Raw genomic sequence first — 22,615 nt, forward strand, 5'->3', positions numbered from 1 at the left:
ACCAGTTGGTCTTTAGATATCAGCCTTTTCAAAATCCTTTTGAAAGGAACTGTTTGGAAAGAAATGAGTTATATAGACAAAATACAAACAAGGTTTCATTTGATATACAATAGTTTCACTGTCCAGTACCCCGATACAATATTAGGAGAATGATTATCTAATTGACTTGATGATAGCATGAAATTGCTGTGAAATTTTCCAAATGAATGTGGATATGCAGGGTAAAAATTGATCTGTCTTGGACAAGTGTTTTATTTCAGCATAGGGTGGTCTGGGAACATGCATTTGTAAAACAAGCAAACAAAACTCAACGAAGTATAAACCATACCTACATAGTTACATTTTAGTTTGCATGGCAAATATACTCTATTTGTTGTGAAATTTTCCTTCCCAGATAGCATAGTATCTTCCTCCCTTTTTGAAGAGGAATCCTCTCAATGTCATGTACTCTGGTTCTACTGCTCTGCAAACATGCTACAGATAGAACCCACCTTCATGTTGACAATAAACAGTATTTAACATCACTGTGTTTGTTTATAGCAACCACGTAAGAGGAGTTTATAAAAACAACATCTTCTCAGCCATAATCTTTACTAACTCAGTAACGAAAGACTGTACAAGCAAACTATTAAAAAAGGGGAGGAGGACTTCTAGTGTTTATTTTTAGTGCTCTGTTGTCATTCCTTCAGCGAACAAATATTTTTCTAAAATTTTTGCAGTCCATATTTGTATGCCTTACATTCGCTCATGCATCTTTTATTTTCCACAGCATGACTTTCTAATTCACCAAATAAGGTTCTCAACAGCGCATCACATTTTTCAGACAGGGATCATATTTAGAGCTAAATTTAAAGAAGTTGTTATAGGAAGTTAGAGTTCAAAGCTGTCAATCAAGAGCAGGTTACTTAAAAAGAGAAGAAACCTTACCAGAAACTATTTGAAAAATCACAGGTGCAATTAATCTGGGAAGTTTCTTTGTTTTATCTCTTTTCGAAAAAATTATAGCCTCATCACAACTACTTTAGAATTGTACTAAGAATATATGGGAAATCCTGACTCTATTAAATAATTTGATTTAGGTTAAGAAGTCTGGAAAGAATATTTGATATAAACTTTGAACTGTAATGCACACAACCATAAATATTTTAAATTTCACATTGCTCTTAAAGTAGAATTCCCACTGATTTTTTTGTGTGTGTATAAAAGAGCAGAATTGTCTTGCATCTGAAAAGCTTGCAGGTGATAGATGGAATGTTAGCTTTTTCTTAGAAAAACCCCCAAATCCTAAAGGCTGTAAGATGATAGCTTAAAATACATTTAAAATATAATGTGTATTATGTATATGTATTTTTCTTGAAGGACAATCTTCTGAATAGCATCTGCATTTCCTTGCATTTGATGTCTCTCTTCCTCCCTTCTGGAATGTTTCCTTTCAGTTGAATGAATGTGATCATGATGTTTCCCACACATTGACAGAGCAGCACTTAAATCGATAAAAAATGTTTCTGAGAAATGAATTTTGTTAGATCTGTGATCCAAGAAAATAGTTTAACATCCATATCTTGTGAACATAGCAGATCTGTTTGATATGTGTGCAGTTTATATGGAACAAAGGAAGTTTTAAAGTCTTTACTGGAAATTTATGGATTCTGCTTTTCATTTTATTCCTGAAAATGTGTAGGATATTGTAGCTTCGTACCACAGGAGTTTGGATGCACTTTCAGTATTCTAATGATTGAATCTTACAGGAATATGTTATGGATACACTTATGTTCAAAATGCTGTCTCTGGAATGTTTCTTTAATGGTCAGATTTAATTGGCATTTGGGTTTATGGCATATTTAAAATTGGCCACAGTTCTTGACAAGTTAATGTTGAGTGTTTCTAGCAAGTACATTTTTATAAACTTATTTTTATTTCTCAGTATTTACATAAGCATGTAATATGATGAAGTGTTGAAGTTTTATTACTGGTGTCATAAAATGAAATTTCAATAGTCATTACTTCAGATATGCGTGAACAGTTAATATTATCCATTAATATCTATATACACAATGACATGTTTTAAGTTGGTACAAATGTGAGGATCTCCTTTGTACAAGCCTTAAGTTCAACAGTGTCACAGTATTAATGCATTCTACAACTTTTACATGCATTGCATATACATAAATCAGTTACTGAAGTTCAGACAAATGAAATATTTATGTATTCCTTTGAAATGCTCTTGTTTATCATGATGCTTTCTATGTGACAGTGTCTTTAAATGTGTGAGTGAAAAGGAAAAAGGAAAAAATAATTCAGTCAATTCTTTTTCGCTTAACTTGTTGATTGTCCATTTCTGTGTCTAGGCAAGTAGTATTTCTTGACCTCCATGGAGGTCTTTGTGATGCTCTTCTTGGAGTTCCCAAGGACTACAGTTTACATAGTACTGTATAGTTTTCACATAGTTTTGTGCATGTTGAGAATAATCATAAGCATATGCAGTGTTTGAGTATCTCTGCGTAATTCATAGGAAATAAAAGGACCCCAGTAGAATAGGTCATGTTCACATGACTAATATTTATGGTCAAGTTGTATCAGTTCTATATATCTAAGTATGTTTTGTTCTGTTTCCCTTTTGTTACTTAGTTTTGGGATTATTTTTAGGTTAATTTAGTAAATAGATGTGTTCAGAAAGTAAAATATTTCTCCTCCCTATGCAAGTAAATTTCTCTCTTTCAGGAATGTTTTCTAATTGTATGTAGTGAGGATGCAACTAGAGCAGAGAACAGTTTTGGAGTTCTACTGTATATGAATCTTAGGTGTGTTGTCGACTGTACGCGTGATCAGCGAGTCATTAAACTTCAGTGTATTTGTTTCTTTGGTTTACTTATCTTTCATTTAAGGGTTAATATAATGGCTCACTCTTGGGTATTACATGGAATTTAACTACTGGTAGAAGAGACCCTTTCTGAAAAATAACACTTTTGGTTGGTATGTTCTAAAAGGAGATAGCGTCACATTTTCTTTCCCAGAGTAAATAATTCATAATTCATCAGTACCTCTTTTTCCCAGGCACAAGTCGATGTTGTTTCTGAAAGTATAAGCTGTTTATGGAAGAGATGTCTTGAATTTTTTGTTGAGTTCTCAATATAGATACATAATCTTGATTATTGATGTAGTTCCTGATTTTACTCTGAAGAAAGAAGGATTTCTATTATTAGGAATACCCCTGGATGTAATTAATTTAAAAAAAAAAAAACCAACCTGTACAGATGGAAAGAGTACTTTGCTTTAACTGATTCTTGGTGTATCTCTTCATATGCAGCTGATTGGGAACTTTCTGGAAAGCGAAAACCATCAAAACTATTTGAGTTTACCTGTGTAAAAATTGTCTCATACATTAAAGTTGCTTAGCCTTGGTAGGAAAAGTTGGCATTGTTTTGGTTTTATGCATGTTACATTTGCTTTTCTTCCTGGAAGTCAGTCTCTTTTTTTTTTTTTTTTTTTTTTTTTTAAGGCAGCAATTACCAGTATCAAAACCAGTAATCTGAGTTTTATTGTGCTGTGTGTACTGGCCCACTCACTGCCAGTATCTGTGTTATCACTAACCTGCATTTTTAACTCAAATCAAGCAACTGGTATTTTTTCTTAATATACATTATTTCCCTACAAAATAAGGTTAGAAACTTACAGATTGTATGATGATAGTTCTTTCCATGGTTAAAACTTTTGATGGGAGAGTTAGTCTTAAAAATAGTAAAAGAAACATCCATCCAGGGAGATGAAGAGAGCAAATACTAACTTCTCTTCCAGTTTCCCCCTCTCCAAATAATTAGTACCATTTGTTTAATGGGCTTTCTTGGCTAAATAAACATTGTCTATGTAGATTTCAGCACCTTGTCACTTTAACCATTTATTATCACCAAGTGTTCCTAACTGGACTACAGCTGCTGCATGTCACACAAAAAAGGCAAAGGTGTTACCAAATGTAGCTTAATTAGTCCACATTTAAAATTCACACTTCATTTTATTTAACTACAGAAGCAGCAGTATTTTATGGGAGAATTCTGTTTTTAATTGGGATTCCTCTGCATAACCAGTTAGTTGTTCTGTTTTTTCATGTGCATTAGTGTTTATTTTGATAATGGATTAAATGTAATTTAAATGGGGAGCAAATTTTACGTTAGTTCACACATGTCACAAGTTGGGAGCTGGCAACATGGGGTAAATGTTAAGGATTTAGAGGCCAAGGTGAATGATACTGTAGTAAGTCTGGAAAGATACATTATACATAACTGATGTCAGGTTTTTTGTGTGTGTTTGCAACAGCGTTATATACAGTAGCCTAGGGAGCACAAAAATACCAGATAGCCTTGGGTTTTGTTCTCAAACTGGAACCTACTGCAGAGGAGTCATACCAGCACAGTGTAGAGAATGCGTGCTTGCCAGCAGATGGTATAGGTGACCAGTTTGTTCATTGAAACAGATGATAGAAGGGAGGCAATGCAAGAATCCTTTCGGACTCCTGATAACGCTAACTCTAGGAGAGAGAGAAGGGAACAGATATGATTGTTTTCTGCTGAATCACTATTTTATGGTGAAGCTAACCTCATTCCATGCTGTGGATCCCCAAGGGAAAGGACACACTTGTGGGCAAACTTTGTTCTTGCAAAGGGTAAAAGCCTGTTGTCTCAAAGTTGTCTGTATTGTAAGAATTGAATTCGGTCCACTCTGCTTAAACATGCCTGTATTCAATACAAATTGTTTAAATTACAAGCCTTAATTTTTTGTTGGTTTTTTTTTTTTCAAATGCCAAGTTTTGTCAAATACATTTTCTTTTCAGCTCTGTGGTCCTTTCAAGTGCCAAGAGCAGATCAGTTGTTTCCTTTCAGATTGTAATGAGGTAGGCATGTTTTATCTTGTTGCTGCCAAGATAAATGAATGGATTTCTTTTGTAGGTGGAACACCTAATTTGAAAACATTGTGGTTTGCCAAAGGACCTGATGTGAAAAAGCAACGGTATAGTACATTTCTGGCATGCTTTCACCTTCAGGACGGGATGGAAGAGCTCCAAGCTCTAGAAGCACCTGTTGCAGCATTCTGCTGCTTGCTGGCCTATCTTATGATGCAGGTAACTGGGACAGTTGCTTTTTCTTCAGCTGTCAGCCCTGATAGATGTGATTGACTAAAACTATTTCTTGCTAGCCTGTGCTGGATTTTTCTCTTAAACTATGCCTACAGTAAAGTTTATCAAATATAATAGTACTGCATTACAGTATTTTTAATTACTCCATTTAACATGCATCGTCCTGTTCAAGAAACACTTGGGGTTTTTAGTAGTTAATCATAACTCTCACATGTCCATGACAGAATCCCTTGGGCATTTTAACGGAGAGACTATAAACTGAGGGATTTCCCCCACTTTTGGGGACCTGTTTGCAAATTAAAGCTTCTCTTTTTGTGTTTCCTTTGTGTTGTCAAAAGAAGACATTCCCTCAGGTGACTATGCAGTCTGTGCAAACAGGCAATATAAATATTTAGTCAGCTCTCACTGCTTTTTTCACACCATCTTGTCAATCTACACAGTTTCAAGTCAGAATTGAGGATATGGCTCTTGTCATTAAATTCTGAGTAATAGGGCATCATTAGGTAGCAATACTGTTATAATTCCAGACAGTTGGCAGCCTACAGACTACCTTAATTGTAATAGAAAGGAATGCAAGATTAAATACAATATTGCTTCATTATTTACTTTTCTCTATGGTATTTAATATATTGTCTGTACTTGCTTCCTTTCAAATGCTGATCTCGCAAGCAGATTTTCCTCTTCAAGAATGAGAAAATTATAATGCCTTTATCTAATCTGATAAACTCTATTGCACTTTTACTTACACTGAACTGCATTTTGTCTTTTGTTTTGCTTTTGCAGACTTCACTTTTCTCAGTAACAGATTTATACTGGTGTGTGAAACACGAAAACAAGCTCTCCCTGACTTTTCCTTTGTTTTTCCTTTATACGTGTTTGCTGAAACTTAGATGATGCATTGAGGACGTACATATGGGAATTATACAAATGATTCATATAGCTCTTTTTTTCTTTAATTTTTCTATAGCAGAGTACAAATGGAAAGTTTTGGAAGATGAAACTCATTAAACATAATTTCATGCCTTGCAGTTTAAATTCAGCAAGGTACATGTCAGGTACTTAGCTTATCATGTGCTTTTAAGTGTTTTTCATATTTGGATATGAAATCATATCCAACTGTTTCCGTTATTTATCTGTTTTCACTGTTTCATTTATTTATTGTGCTATCCTGCACACCTTTTCATATAGCAAGATTACTAAATTATTTGAGAAGCATTTCTTTAGTAGGATTAAGAGGAGGAGTAACGGGACAGAACACTGATTTTACTGAGCCTTGATCACAGCATTTTAACAAATTGGAAAAAAAAAGCTTGTTAGGGATATGGTTTTCAGAACTTAGTATCCAGTGGCCAGTGTTAAAAACAGAGATGAAAACAATTTTGCAGCTCATATTTTTCAACAAGAATAATAGCAGAGAGATCATGCTAAGTGTTTAGTTTGATGCAGGATTTTTCATGGCAGTGCAAGTTTCTCCACACCTGCCCCATTTTCCTGTTTCTCTCTGCCCTCTGAGTGGCACTGATACAATCTAGCCCTAGGGAACTGATTTGGATTAAAATGGTTTTTATTGCTGAGTTGTTTTAAACTTTCAGTAGTTCTCTGATATTGTCCATTTGTTTTATTGGGGTGTTTGAGAGGAAAACACAAGAAGCAAGAGTGTCAGCAGCCATGCTTTGAGCTGGCCATACTGCTTCCATTTGTTTTATAGCTGAGAAAACAATGCTTGTCTGGCTGTGGCCCAGTACTTGTCTTTACACTTTAATCTTACATTTGTATTGGAGAGGGAAGGTGGATTGTTACACCAAAGGTGGTGATTTAAGTTGAGCAATTGTAGGTTGCCTTGAAGCAGGCTAACATCGTTTCCTTCAGCTCATATGAGGGAGAAATAAACTTCTTCAGAATTTCATTATTTATCATGTAATCTAACCTAAAATTTAGGTTTTTGCAGGAACCGGCATACTGACCAACCCGTTTATGTGCAAGTGTTTAATGAAAACTTAAAATACACTTTTTTTTTTTGAAGTGAGAAAAAATTTCCAATAAGCAAATCTTAACTATGTAAAGAGAGTATCAATTTGAAGAGTAATTTTTTCAATGAGGGTACTTTTCAAATATCTTCCGAATTAAGAAGTAGTGAGAAAATTATAAAATAATAGGTCCGTCTTTAAAGTTGGGGAAGAGAGTGAATGAGTTCAAATGTCAAACTGTGGAGTCTCCAAAGAAAGGGAGAATTTCTCTTTCAAGCGTTTACAGTTTTGGAAGAAGTCTGACAATGGAAATGTGATAACTCATCAAATTCAATTACTGAATAAACTATTTCTCTAAAGAAGTGTTTTGATATTTGTGAGCATTTTGACTGATCTGCTTTGTTATGGGCATTTTCTTGCTGTTTTACCTGCAAGCAATCTTTGATTTATTTTTCTTAGGGTAAAACTGTGCAAGTAGTAAGAATTGGTTTTGTAGAAGAAAGTAACTTTTTCTGTTACTGCAAAATATATAAGATATGCAGGTTTAGTAAAACTCTTGTTGCCATCTACACAAAGGTGACACCTGACTTGAAATACAGGGTAAAGTAGGGCCATTACCAGATCTGAGCAGCCAGGTGGAGTTAATGAATACCGAGGAGCATTTTGAAAGCTTAAAACTTCTGATATCCCTCACATTCTTGTTCTTTATGCAAGTTTTAACAGCATTGTAGAGTGGAAGGTATTTTACAGTGGTACAAGCAGCAAGGCCTGATTTAAAAAAAATAATTCTCAGTAGTGGTTAAATAATTTCTATCTTGAGGAGGAAAGAATGGCTTACTCCTAAGCAAATAAACGAATGACATAATTAGAGATGGCTTCTTAGTGTTTTTTCTTTTTCTATTGATTTACGTCAATACTTTTTAAATTTTTCTCTCCTTCATTTTTTTGTCACTTTTTGATTTTTAATAGCCATAATAGAAACTCCTAATGGATTGAAATAGAATGTACACAACATTCCCCCAAAATCAAGCTGTTAAAAGAAAGACAATGCAGCCTTTTAACTGTACTGTAAGCCCACAATGCACATTTCCACACTTGGCAATAGAAACCTTCCCTCTAGTTCCAGTTGATGAAGAATTGTAATGCCTTATAGATTTCACTTAGAGCCCTCTTTATAGCCTCAAGATTTGTAACAGATATTTATTTGGTCTTGGTGCACATGTATAATCTATAATGTTCTTCTAAGAGGGAACAAGTGATCAGAACCGGACTGGTAGTGTCATAGAATCAGCCCAGCTGGTCTAGAGGCATTGTCTTTCTCCTGAGGTGACCCTGTGCCTCTACGGAATCTGAGTACTTTTTCACAACAGTAAATGCCCCCATTCTCCCTTTTCTGATAGAGGTATTAGAGCGAACTGTTACATTAATTTAGAATTTTTCTTTATGTTTTCCCACTTGAACATTTTAGGTTTAGTTTTCTTGCAGTTTTGAGTTCTTCCCACTTCAATATATAGCCTAAAACCCAAAAAGAATCCAAATATGTTTTGTTAAATCCTGAAATTTAGCTTAATATAGGTAATTGAAACATTTTAGATTATTTTTAAAGTTTACAGCAGATAATCATGTAAGCATTTGAAGGAAATCGTAATGGTCATCACATCTGTGGCTCATTCGGGTGCTTTTTATTGTTGATTATAAAACAATTTATATTTTTTTAAGGCTCATTTTTTTAGTATGTTTAATGTTAGGGAGATGAAGAAATTTCCTATTATTAAGAAACTCAAAGAGGAGAATGGAATAGCTGAAGGGGGAGCATTTTGTTTGGTGTGTGGAAATCCACGTATATACACTATACATAGGTATTGGGGTATGCATTTCATTTAAGTTATAAAAGTAAGTATTTTGTTCCCTTCAAGTGCCTTTTCCTAGTCAATGCATTCATGGTGGTCATAACTTTGTGAGGTCATTGATCTAAGTTTGATGTGCTTGAACAAGAGGAGTCAGTTTTCAGAAATTTCCTCTTCAGAGCCTTCAGCTAATGTGTTCTTTTTTCATCTTTATAGGTCAGTAGCCTCTCTCTGGAGGACTTAAATGCATTTGTGGCACTGATTCTCTGCCTCAAAGGGAAGTCAGCTGCTCAACTGGCAGGTTTGCAGGTATGGACTGGAATAATTGAGTAACATAAAAAGTTCATGGTAACTTTGGTATAAATATTTTGGGGGAAAAGTCTTCTACATGAAGTTTTTTCAGATACAGGAACTGAAGGTCATGGTAAATATATAGGCTTTTAATGTGCTACATTTCAATATTTACATTTAATGTGCTCAGTTAATACGTTTGATAATCATGTAAAAAAAATAAACAGAACATTTTCTAGTGGTTGCAGTGTTAAGGTGAGTAATTAGTTTCAGGTTTCTTCTTGACTTGGCTTCCAGCTGATGGAAAATTTGCAGTGGTGAATCCCGTCTTGCAACATTGCTTCATTCTTTTTTCCTGAGGAGGGTAGTGGTTTGGGACATAAGTTGCATGAAAATCACTGCATTAAATAAAGTTTAGTATTACTACTTGTGGGAGAAGATAAACATAGCATAAACCTAACCAGAAAAAATGTCTTGTTATCTAATGTGGCCCACTGTAATGAAGACCTTTTGGATCACACTATTCTATAATTATTCAGAAGTTCTTTTAAAAATTTTTATATACTCTGTGCAAATCTGCTTTTTTCCTTTCTATCTTCTTGCATCTACACGTGGAAAAGCAGCTTCCCAAATGGTTATTGCAGCAGAACTATCTAAATAGTTCTACTTGCATATCTAATTATACAAGAGTATTTTCAATCTCATAGTTTGAGATTGTGTTCAGTACAGCACAGACTGCACATGTCAATGGCTGAGTTGTGGGTTTACTTAAAAGTAAGGGAAGAAAGGGTTAGAAAGGGTTGGAACCTTAATGTGCCTTCACTGAAAATCTTGCCTATATTTCCAATAAATTCTGTTACTTTGAACAGTCCATATTAGAATTTTAGAAGTATTTTTGCTGATAGCAAGGTAAACCAACCACTCTTGTTACTATCCATTCAATTCTAGAGCACGGGGACTAAAATAACAAAACCGGTGTGATTCCAGTTTCATTATTTGATTCATTATAACAGGTAAAGTCCAGACTCCTATCAATTTTTTCTGAATTCATCACAAATTTATTCTGCAGCTGATCACATATTAGATCTGTGTAACAAAAAGGGAGCAATGAGATAAAGGCAATATGGAAAACAGCAAAAATGTGGGATTTATTACTGTCGAAGACATTATTGCACAGTGTTGCACTTAACATAGGGCGCATCATTATTTTATCAAGTCTGTTGTGGCAGTCGTTCAGTAAAAGCATAAAGGAAGCCAAGCATAAGCAGGAAGTGTTGAAACAATTTGTTTATAGGTGCACTTACAGTAAGTTTCTAAAGTGCTTGAAAGCTTATTCTGTTTGAATTAGATGTCTTTGTGTGATTAATTTGTGCTATGGTTCTATGAAATTATAAATCTGAGTGTTGCATCCAAAGATGTAATATTAATAAATGTATACTACTTACCAGCAGTCATTCTACTACTTCAAAGTCGTCCACAGAATTTTGTAACTTTCCTGCAAAGTTGATGGCAAATAGGATACTGTCTGCTTTTCTATTGTTGACATAAAAGTACATGAAAAATGAAGCTGGTCTTATGCTGTCTGTGTATCACTCTATGAAAAAGTGAACAGTATATTGTGGAATTGAGTTATGTGTGCTATTGACAGATACTTTTCAAAGTTACCTCATTCTGCTTCTTATTTAAGCACTTCATGTACTGATGCATAATGCCTTTTGCTGTGCTAAAAACCAACAAAAGTTTGATACACTGCAGCTGAAATTTTTGTATTGGGCTATTTTGTAGAGCACTGCCTTCTCTTATTCTATTGAAATTCACAGTAGTGCCTTTGGTAATAGTTTGAGCCAGAATAAATCCCTCTGAAGAGAATAGTGAGGAAAGATTTTGGCCTCTTTCCCTTCTGAAGTTGTGAATAGGTGAATAACAGTTTCAAAACTTTCTTCTGTTGCCTTTAGATCAACGTCCCTTCCTGTGTTTTGATGACTTGGGTCTCCCAGTGGAAAATAGTTGCTGTTTCTCAGTTTGTTGTGTATCTCTGACTTGTCAATCTATATCAATAGAAGATGTTATGTTGTATTAATTGCCATAAAAATACTTCTTTTCTTCATATATAAGCCATCTGTAATTTAATGGTAGCATCAGGATCAATTTGAAGATTTGTATGAGGTTAATCTCACTTCACAGGAAGAGTATAAAATGGTCTGTTTCTTGTTTCTGTGCTTCTGCAGTGTGGTGTGTCGAAGAACTTAATGTCCTGTGAATTTTCTCTTGGAAAGGCAGGAGACTAATAAAATATCTTTTATATATATATTCTAAAAATAATGATCAATAAAGCAAGCTCTCTGAGCATTGTAATTCAAGCATCTAATTTTCAAGATTCCACCTCAGAATGTTTTAAATTATTTTTACTTATTACTGTGTTTATTTAGGAGCTTTAAAAAATGGAGTTATGCTGTTATTTTAATAGTTAGTAAATAGGGTATCAGTAGGTATTTAACAGCTGAATTTCCTAGGTATTTGTGTTTAAAATCGAGGGATCCAGGTGCAGTGAATTACGCTAGTACATAGCTAATTAATGAGTTTTATAGTAGGAAACCAGATGAATAGAGTTTAATCTGTTTAACATACCTTTTATTCACCACTGAGAAGTTGTTATGATCCCTAGAAACAGCCTAATAACAGAGCTTTCAAGGAAGTTATGTTAAATTTAGTCAGCATCTGCAAAAATTTATGAAAATGTTTGCTCATTTGCAATTTTGGACTAACACTATATTGTTATTTTAAATGTAGAAAAATGTTTGCTCCTTGTAAATGGTTTTGTGAAGGACACTGATTTGATCCAAAAAAAATTGCTCTGTTTCTGCAAAGGACTCCATTAGCAAATATGTTTTAGCAGAAGAAAACTTACACTGTGAATTATGAGAGAAAATGTAAATAGAGCCTGTTCTTCTGATAGGATGAAGAGAACTTTTCAGCCTTCACTTTCAAATCTGCTTTCTGATATGCTGTCCATATTTCATAGTTAATGAGATCCATAAACCAGCAAATTGATGAAACAAAAATCTCTGTGGTTTGAATAAATTGGGTTAAAGCCATAAAAAATATGGTTTATCTCATGCTGAAAGTAAGTGGGCTGTGGACATATAACTTAAAATGCACATTAAATATTACTTTCTGAGAATAACATAATGTTTATACATGAAGATTTGATTATTTTTCAAGATCGATGGTTTCAAAATACCAAGATGTCTACATGATAGAGAAGAGATTTTATACATTCTTGTAAGTTTTTTTTTCTAGTTTCCTTGTACCCCCCTTATATGGTAGATTAACATACTGCTTTGCCCAAGCTTCCCGTAGAGCTTATACATAAGGTCAGAATTAAATTTTGGACCCCAGGTTGCTTATTTCCCTTCTTGCTATTTTCATCTGGTGTGTGGTTTTGGCAAGAAGCCCAGAGAGCCATCAGTCTAACTTCGAGGCCATTGTAGAGAAAAAAAGGCACCAGCAGTTGTGCTTCAGTCTTGTTTCTTATATTGTGCTGGCCCTGGTTGTCTACAAGTGCAGTTATAGATCATCTTTCACCTGTAAAGCATGTAAAATACTCCCCAAACAGGAGAGGCCATAATGATTTATAAACGCAGACATGTTTTTTCTAAGATTTCTCTAAATATGTGAATGTATGAAAAATTTGTATTGGAGGCGTGAAGTTGTAAAACACATCTTTGTGGAAGTTGTGGCCAACAATGAGATGAAAGAATTTGGTTAAAAAGGAAGTACACCTGGAAATTGGTAGATGAAATTCAGGTCCTGTTAAATGCTTTTAGAAGTGAACTGTATGTCAGAAAATATGAACTCAAAGGTAGTAGCAGATGCATGGATGGACATACACATCACTGCTGGAATTTATGGCATTTACAAGCTCTTTATAGATTTGCCATAAAATAATCCAGTTGTGCCAGAATATCTGCTTTGGAGTAGTTATATCTTTTGTGCCACTTGTAAAAGGAACAGCGTGGCTGTGTATGAGGTATAAGTCAGTCAAGTGCTGAAGTGTTTTCCTTCAATTTTTCAAGTGCTTTCAGTTATTTAAAAAGTGTTACTGAAAATGAGCATGGTTATTTTAGGTCTTAAATGAAAAGCTCCACAGAGCTTTGCAATTTGATTGCAAATGAACTTTCACAAAATACATATTAAATATTACTTAATTAGCTTTTCAAATAATTTTTAAAAATACTCAGCAAACTACTGAACTAGTTTGACAAGGAGAAATAGCTTTAGCAAGAACATAGCTTTAGCAAGAACAGTAGTTGCATAGAAACTTTGCATACTTTCTGTTGTACAGTGTCATAGAAGCAAAATTATCTTGGTAATAGTATTATACCGATATTACTCAAGATATTTTTCTCTGAATATTTTCCTGAGGGATACTTAGCCACATTCATGCAAAGCAGCATTGTGTTTTAGAGTAGTGTGTAGGTATCTTGGTTAGGGTCACTCAAATTTCAGAAGGATGTTGCTAAATCCATTCTGTATTTTTAAACTTGGTATTCTTTCCCCCTTGCCATGTGGACAGAAAAGAATAAATAATACCCAGATTCTGAACATTCCATAATTTCAATCTTCTGATCTATCTGGCAAGCCAAGCTACATTTGTCAACACCATTAGATATGATACTTTTCAGACAGACTCCAAACAGTCTTTGTGAGCGATCTGTATTTTTCAAAATATAATTGTTTTTTTAAAAAATCCTTTCTCCCTCAGGAAGTATATGTTTATTGTGCCTATGTTACTGTTTCCTAATAAATAATTGCTTGAAGTCTAATTGGATGGAGTAAAACATAAAATAGAAGTAAGAATATTGTAAAGATCTCACAGATAAACCTCTCTTACATACTCAGGACCTGCTTCTTTGATGTATGTTAGTATTAACTAAAGTGAAATTTGAGTGCATTCCCAAATGCTTTACTGAATCGGGGTTTATATTCCCACAAAATTTGCATCTGTCAAAAGTGTTTTTAAAATGATAGGTGAGATTGTAACTGGCAGGGGTGGGGAATGGGGGGGATTGAGGTGGTTTACTGAGCTTGGCACTGCTTCCCAGCCCATTCTCTCATTTGCAGTCCTTAGGTTTTCTCAGTGTTCTGGACTAATCTGGAAGAAAAGTGCAGCAGTATGGGATGCGATTGCAAGCTGAGATGAGTTCAGTCCCTGTTCAACCTCAGAAATGTAACTTTTCATGTCCTTAAGATAGTCTTAAATGAACTAGTCTAAATAGAAACGGCTCAAGTCTTCAAGTAGCTAAATTAGTTTTGGTTTTAAACATTAAAAAAAAAAAAATTACATGATTAATCAAGAGAAAGTTGCATTAAATGAGCCTGCTTATATTACATCTGTGTATTAAGGCTGAAAGTTTTCAGACATCTATACTATGCTTTTAATAACTCTTGGCCTCTTGGGCCTGCATTCCTAGTTCAGTGGGCTGCCTTTGTACTGCAGAACCTCTTTATTTTCTCTATTGACTTCAAAATGGTGGGTATGCATCCCCCAGTCTGTTACTGAGGGTGAAGTATTGCACTTGCATGGATCAAGTGTTAGTGCAAATACAGTTATATCTCAGGAGGTGAATTTACTCACTGCTTACAGCATTATTTGAAAGTCCCATCTCTCAATCCATTTCTATTATCATAAGCATTTTTTTAAGTTCTGAGGAAATTCAAGTTTTCCTAGTCCTGTTGCATGGACAGCTGGGTCTACCTTTCCTTGCTGCTGTTGGTTCATAAACATACAAAAAAAATTTCTTAGGCTAACATATTCAGTTTCTAGACAAGATTGCTGTTCTGCATCACTCTTCCCCCATTTTCTTCTTTACCAAATTTTGTATATTTATTAATATTATTAGAGTCTATTTCCCTGAACATTTTTTACATTTGACATAAGCTCTAGTATCAGAATTCACATAACTGTGTGAATTCTGTTATGTGTCACTGGCACAAATACAAACCCCAGCATGACTAGATCAGCTCTTCTACCTTCTGAGAAAAATGCATTCATTTAGTTGGATTCAGTTTGCTTATGGAGAAAATCTTGAGCAAGATTTTGAGCAAGGGCCTTAAACCTTAAAAGAGAAGTTTTGTATTCCTTTGTGGAAGACATTCTTGCATTTTTCTCCATAACTGTGTAAGTTTGCTTTGCTTTTCCATGAGCTTTCTTTCCCATTTACTGCCCTGTAGCTCATTATTAACAAGGTTTCATCAGCAAGGAAATAGCAGCAATGTTTCAGTTATAATTTGCTTTTAGACTTTATATAGCGTAGGCAGTTTTTCAGGATGTTTAAGGTAAAAGACAGTCTGGAATCTCAGATAATAAAATTACTGCTAAATTTTAATCTATTTTGCAGAAAGTGAGATGTAGTTTATTGCTAATGAGGGTCATAAAGCTCTCCCCAAAAATTAAGCAAACTGACAGCTTTGAAAAGGTTAGAGATAACTTATTGCAGAGAGGGAAAATAATAATTTCTGGTATCAACTGACATTTTCCTGCCAAGTTTGTGTTGGTCAAAGTGTACGTTTGCTCATGAGAGAAATAGTTTTCATTTCCTTGCCTATTGTATGTTAGAAGGAACAAGCAGTACACGAGGGCTGGAGGTGGTGTTTGCATGACATAGGTGGGGTTGCTCTCCGTTGCCTGTAAGGGCTGACCTGTGTCCCCACAGGGCAGGTGATGTGCAGGGGCTGAAGCTGGGGAGGGAAGGGAGCGTGCCGTCAGGAAGCGGTGGCACGCGTGCACCTGCCTGTCATCTGCTCAGGGCTGCCTGCACCTGCCTGTGTGCCCCTGTCACGCCTGAGCAGGAATGCAAGCTGCACATCTGTCTAGGCTTTCCCCAGAGAAGCAGATGGCTATGTGTAACTTTGGAGGAGCAAAAATGTTCTCTGAACTGACCTAATGAGCCATTTATAGGTGGATGGAGAAAGAAGATAAAACAAGCCTGTAGGCATATGCTTACAGTCCTTTGTAGGGTGTGCTGGAATTTTTCAAATTACTATAGTAGAAATGTTCATCTTGAAAGTATCAGAAACAGCCAGGCTAACCAAGAACTGATTTGTTCCCTTCCTTTTCAAGTGTATTCTTGATTGACATTATCATTGTGCAAGGGTTAAAAGTCAAGGTGGTGTCCAGTTCCTATCTGTTGCTTCCTCTATGACTTTGGTCAGATTGTTCAGTTCTTTCTCATATTTTAGTTCTTGTAATGCTTATGTATCAGTAGTCTCAATAGTAGAAGTTTTTGAGTCAAAAGGGCTTTATAAATGTGAATTTTAAATGTATTTTTAACAACAACATTGATGTCGTGCATATATTCTCCTCCCCTTTAACTATATTTTGGGATTATTTCATTTGATGTTCACTGAACTATAACCGAGATGTGGTTAAAGAGGCTTTTTCTAAAGAAATGGAGCTGTGTTAAAAGTGATACATGTACATTATAACATCCCTTACTGGCATTATATCTTAGCACCTCAAGACATCATCACTTGTTAAGACAATTCTATCCCAGTGTTATAAATGAGGAAACAACACACAGGGACAATAAACACCAGATGTGTAAAGGTGGTTGTGTGCTACCTCCAAACAAAATTAATGATTTATGGGGCGATTTAGTTAATCGTTTAGAAATCTAATCAGCATGTCTAGTGTCACACTAGCACTAGTAGGAAGCATATGCAGATTAACTAAAAAGGTATATTACATTCAGCTGAGCTGCTATATGTTTCCCTGGTAGATTTAAAAGAAGAGACATTAAGTTCCTTGCCAAATGCGAAATTATGTATGTATTGGTTTTATCAAGGACAGTTAATACATACCTAAGTATTGTTTCCTATTTAGCAATAGTTTTCTATTTACTTTATGTGTATAGGACACAAAGTCGTCTTGGCAGAAACTATTTCTATGATAGGACTGAATTCCATAAGTTCCTACTAAAGTCAATGCGAGCTTTACTACTAAATTTAATAAAAGCGGATCTATGTCAATGCACTTTTGAAAAACCACCCCTCAGTCTGCTCAGTGTTAATTACTTTTTACAAAATTACACGATTGTATGTTGTATTTGTACACTGAGGCTTCAATACAACAGAGGCATACTTCAGTCTAGTACAACGGCAAGTAATATTTTTTCAGTTATAGGAGACTGAAAGCATAGCGGTTCTGCAGGAAGTGTCTTTTGGCACAGCACCTTGTGTCAAAAAAAATAGGTACCTTTTGTTTTAAAATCGCTGTAAATCAGCCATCCTGAGGCTGGAATGTCAGTGAATGCTTATTTCATCAGCAGAGTGCCTGCAGAGTCCAGTGCTGGCTGAAGTGCTGAGATCACAAAGTTTGGCTTGTTACAGAGCATAGTGATTTAAATAGCATTCTTCTCCATGTTAAGTACTCCTTTTAAAATGGACAAGTTACTCTCATAAAGACTGTTTCCCTATTTATAGTCAATTTGTTCTGACATAGCGCTGATACAAGAAAATGTAAAATATTACATGTAAGTTATATTACTTTCTTCAAAACCTTTATTTGTAGTCAGTTCTTGAATAGCTCAGAAGACTGTCTTTATGCAACACCTGTGTGCACTAAACAAGCATTCTCTAATTTCACTGTATGTGTTCATCTAAACTACGCATAGGGTTGATGTTCTTGTGCCAAAAGGTAGCAACTTTCAAGCCATGTATGGCAGTTTTCCATTCCAAAAGAAATAGCTGTTCTGGAAGTGGATACTCTATTGCAGCTTAATTACAAATCAGTTCCTAGTATCTTGATCATAAATTGTAGGCTGGCAGCTCCTTTCACAGGTCATCTGAGAATGCTGTGTTGATTCAGGGTTTGATTTGTCTTGGACCTCAGGATTGTTGTGAAATAGAAGCAGATCAGTTCTACTTTTCTTCCAAGCTGTGGACTTAACACCTGGAAAATTCCTCAGCCAGAACCGTTTACCTTGGACCATATTACTTCAGAAGGTGAACCATAGTATCAACAATCTTATTGTGCAGCTGCTTTGCAATATGAAGAAATGCTAGGAGAAAAAAAAGAACAACAAAACCTGTATTGCACTATCAAACAGTATTTGGTCTCCTGGAATTCTCTGTACTAAACATCTTAGTTCAATGACAGTTTTATCTAAAGAGCTTGTATACCAGACATGACATTAGTAACAGTTGACATAATGTTTTTGGAAACTGCAGCGCTTCAGGTGTACTAAATTTTGTGTATTGTAATTCTGCCGAAGTTCACTGGTCTTTCTGTTGGTTTCAGTAGAAAATAGATCAGGCCATTGAAAAGTGAATACACAATGCAGCTTAAGAGAGGGAATGGTCGTACATTAAGAAAACTGAATAGATCTTGAACATCTACTCTGACTCTGGGAAGAAAAGAAAACAAAACTATTTTTTAAGCTTGGCTAATTAAGCCTTGGACAGTTTTAGCAGTGAACTCCCACCTATCAAAATTTCTTTGTAGTCACAATGATATCTTAATCCATGGCAGTGGTTTCACAGTACACTGTGAAAAATGTCCACAAGATAGGCCACCAGACAGCAGCACACCGAGCAGTTGCATGCCTAACCAGCTGTCATTTGCCAGTATAGTCTGTGGCTGTGAAAGGAGACCCCTGCCTTAATAAAGGTAGCCAAGCACACTCTGCTGAGTAGTTGACTTGGTGGCAGAATTTTTACTCCAAAAACTTTGTTCCATGGACCAGTCCTGTGGTTAAACAAAGGGAAAGGACCAGGGTAAGTGTGGGTAAGAACTTTAGATCAGGAGTATGGTCAAGATGCAGGTAGTGTCAAATGAAGCCTCTCATTTGAAAGATTTTGGTAAAGGAGCTAGTCAGTATAGAGTAGCACAGAGAAATATATAGTGAGTGTCAGAAAGTAAGGAAGTGGGAGAAGTTTGAAGGCTTACAATGGAAACTTAACTGGAACTAAGAGGGAAGTGACCTTCTGTATGTTTTTTAAATTTTTGTGTCCCCTAATAACTTTTGAATATGTCAGCTAATTTCAACCATGTTTGACAAAGCTGTGGGAGTCTCTGAGAGAAATAAGTTACTGCCCATTGGTTTAAATAGACAGCTGGGGATAAGGGGGAAGGCACTCTAAATTGCCCAACAGGAGGAAGCTTTAATGTGACATCACATTATTAGGGCATCCATGTGAGAGGGAGGCATTGCTACAGGCCTGGGAAAAATTTTCAATTACTGAACCATTTCAGATGCCAGTGGCATAGCACATAGAGGAGTCCATCAGTTCCTGGTATAGATGTACCAGGAGTCTGTCAGCAGTTTGTCTCCCATCAGGGACAAACGTTACTAGTTGCAAGGGAGGTTAAGCTACCAGTACTTCCCCTTCTGATAATACTGCAACATTTAACTACTGTATGGAAAGAAAAAAAAAGAGAAAGAAAATGTGATCCATAAGAGTTTTCAGAGTCCCAAACAAATAAAATGTATTTTGCTACCGAATAAATCCAGTATTATCTGTATGATGGAAAGGTGAGAAGGTTCAAAGATAAGTATGTCACCAAAAGCATGAGCTTACTATTTAAGACAGTAAAAACTAAAATAAATCCATTCAGTTTTATAGAAGGGACATGGGCTGCTGGCTGGGCTATAGTCAGATGGCCTGATAACTGTAACTCAAAATTTATGCCAATATTTTGTAAACGTCACATGTATTATGGACTGTCATTGGCCCAATAATCACTTAGATCAGAGTCGGGCAGTTGTGACTAAAAGAAGAAAAGTAATGTTATTTTAATCTCTTTTAAGGTACTAGTGTACAAATAAACTGAAGGGGCTAAACTTTTAAACTGGTGATATTTATCATCATAGGAATGTCATTTATGCTGGGTTTTATTGTAGATAAGATTAAGAGCTCAGATAAAGGCCAATATTTTTGAAAATTAATTAAGAAGTGAGAAACAATCTTTTTGGAACTGAAGGAGATTTTTATCTGGTTTCAGATTGATTAGCAGTAGGACTTTTTTGTTACTATTTTGTAGGGTGCTTAAATTTAAAAGCAGTTTTGAAGCTTTTTTTAGGTTGCCTTCATTGGTTTAATGTAAATAAGTGTTGTTCCACAGAGAGGTATCATTTTACATCAAACGCCTGATAAAACCCAGTAAATAACCTTTCCTCAACATATAAACACTAAACAATTGGGTTGTTTACTGCTAAATATTTACTTCGAAGCCTTAGAAGTGTTTAAAAACTGGTTTTTCTAGTTTCTGTTGCAGCAGATGCCCTCATAGGATCTCTTTTCAATCCCCATTTTCCTTTGCACACACCTTGTTTAAGCAGGAAGAGCTTAATTTAAACTGTTATCTTTTATCAGAATAAACACTGGTGCTCCTCTTCCCCCTGAATTTGACAGGTCAAGGAAGCAGGTGGTATACTACACTCCCAGCAGCCTGTTGCTTAGAGCTGACTGATTCCAAGTAAACGTACTGTTTCACCAGCTCATCTCTGCAGGGTAACACTGCATAAGTTTACCACCGTTACACCAGTTTACGTTATCTTTGCTCAAGAACAAACCATGTAGTTCCAGCACGGAGGGGTTTTAGCATCTTTTGACCACACTGTGAATTTATACTAATGGCTGGAGACAGGAAGATCTGGAATTCAATAAAGGACTCAGTCTTTTGCTTGAAAGAATTTGTTTAGTGGTACTTTCCATTGCAGAGAATTTAACTTTAGTGAAGTTGTCATCAGTTGACAGTTCATCTCTTTTATATCTGGAACACAATGTGCCTTACCTCTCCCAGGCAAATCTCAGCCTTACTGTTTTAATGACAAGTTCCTGAGATTGGATCTAGCTGCTGCCTTTATAGCTGAAGCATAAATTGCCTATGGTTAAATATTTGATCATTTAAGGTACAGGTGAGTATGGGGGAAGTAGTGTAAGAAGGTATACTGATAATATACTGACTGAGTTCAACTGCATCTAAAAAGAACCAGTTAAACTAGGAAAGTATTCAGATTTTTATCACCATCACTTGAATTCCAGCAGTTCATTGCTTGAGTCAAATTTCATTGATTTTTAATTATTGTTCTTCAATTGATTAGTTTAAACTAGAAATTAGCAAATACCAACCTGTCCTTGAATGTTGTGTTTTCCTTTTTATAACAGTGTGGATTGGGTGGGGAACGGGGGGAGGAAATGCCTCATGTAATTTTAAGTTATTTCTTTTTAAATGTTAGCCACAGTCATATCTTCTCTATTCAGCACAACCACAGGAATGGGGCAACAGATTAGGAGAAAAATTAAATGCATAAGAACAAGTTTAACCTAAGTAACAATTATTAATACAAATTTTTTTCATTGAAAAAGTGTGTTTCCAGAATGTTGTTGAAAATCCTACTAAAGGAACCAGTTCTTAAATGTAGTGTTTAGTGCGTTGAGATGCTGTGCACAGATGATGTGTAAAGCAGCACAAGTAAAGAATTGTAAAATAATTACCGTATCTTTACCTTTCTCCTTGGTTTCTAGAAATTAAGATACTGAGGTGACTTTGCCAGTGGGTGTGGTTCTGGCCTTCATTTGTATCTGCTGACATCTGGCACATTCAGATACTTGCCCTCACATTTCAAGTGTGGTAGAACCTATTCATCTTTTTAACAGAATTTGAACCCTCTGAACTCAGTAGAGTGATGAAGGAGTTGTGGGGCTTTTTAGTAAGTTCCTGAAAATAGGTTGTTCAGCTTTCAAAGTGCATAGCATAAAGTTTACACCTCTATCAAAAAGTCACTTCTGAATCCACAAAGAAGACTCAGAAGAGTAGTAGCATTTCCTTAAAACATAAAGGTCTTTTTACACGCTGATTATTTTTTAATTATTATTTAGTTAGATGTAATTTGACCTGGAAATTTGCATTTAATATACAAGATCCATGTATTTTCCTTCCTGAAGTAAAAACTCTTGAGCAGAATATACAGTCTCTGGGTCTAGATTTGTAAACTGCTCCTGTGAGCAAACACTTTCCTTCTTGCAAAGCGTCTTTCTGTGGTCAATGAGGATGCACACCAGCACAGAGATCAGCCTGAACTTGTGATCCACGGGCTAAAGCCCTGTGTTTCTAGCACAGAAAAAAAGTCATGGTATGATTTAAGTCTATGATGATGGATCTTCTAGCAAAAATATTTCTCAAATTGTTAGAAAAAAATATTATACATTAATAAAGTGGGCACTGTAACACTTTTCTAAGTCTTTTCAAGTGGGATTACCCACTTCAGCTCAGGCCTTCTAAACACAATATTAGTAACCTGTGCTGCAGTGGTACTAGAGGACTGTGAACTTTGAGTTCTCTTCTCAGTCTTCAGTTAGTGTTGGCAAATAGGAAA

At 35.5% G+C, this 22,615-nt stretch overlaps 1 protein-coding gene across 3 annotated transcripts in view; it reads left to right on the forward strand.

Moving 5' to 3' along the window:
* FAM120B (family with sequence similarity 120 member B) overlaps positions 1-22,615 on the forward strand; it is an 82,827-nt gene that overhangs the window by 14,271 nt on the left and 45,941 nt on the right. For all 3 annotated transcript variants that reach the window (XR_012632874.1, XM_074896692.1, XM_074896691.1), the window contains exons 5-6: positions 4,941-5,113; positions 9,159-9,251. Coding sequence is in view for 2 of the 3 variants with exons in the window: in XM_074896692.1 (XP_074752793.1) it covers positions 4,941-5,113; positions 9,159-9,251 (266 nt within the window). In the remaining variant the exon portion in view is untranslated. The remainder of the gene's footprint in view (positions 1-4,940; positions 5,114-9,158; positions 9,252-22,615) is intronic.

The sequence above is a fragment of the Athene noctua genome, chromosome 1, assembly GCF_965140245.1.
Source record: "Athene noctua chromosome 1, bAthNoc1.hap1.1, whole genome shotgun sequence".
NCBI lineage: Eukaryota > Metazoa > Chordata > Aves > Strigiformes > Strigidae > Athene > Athene noctua.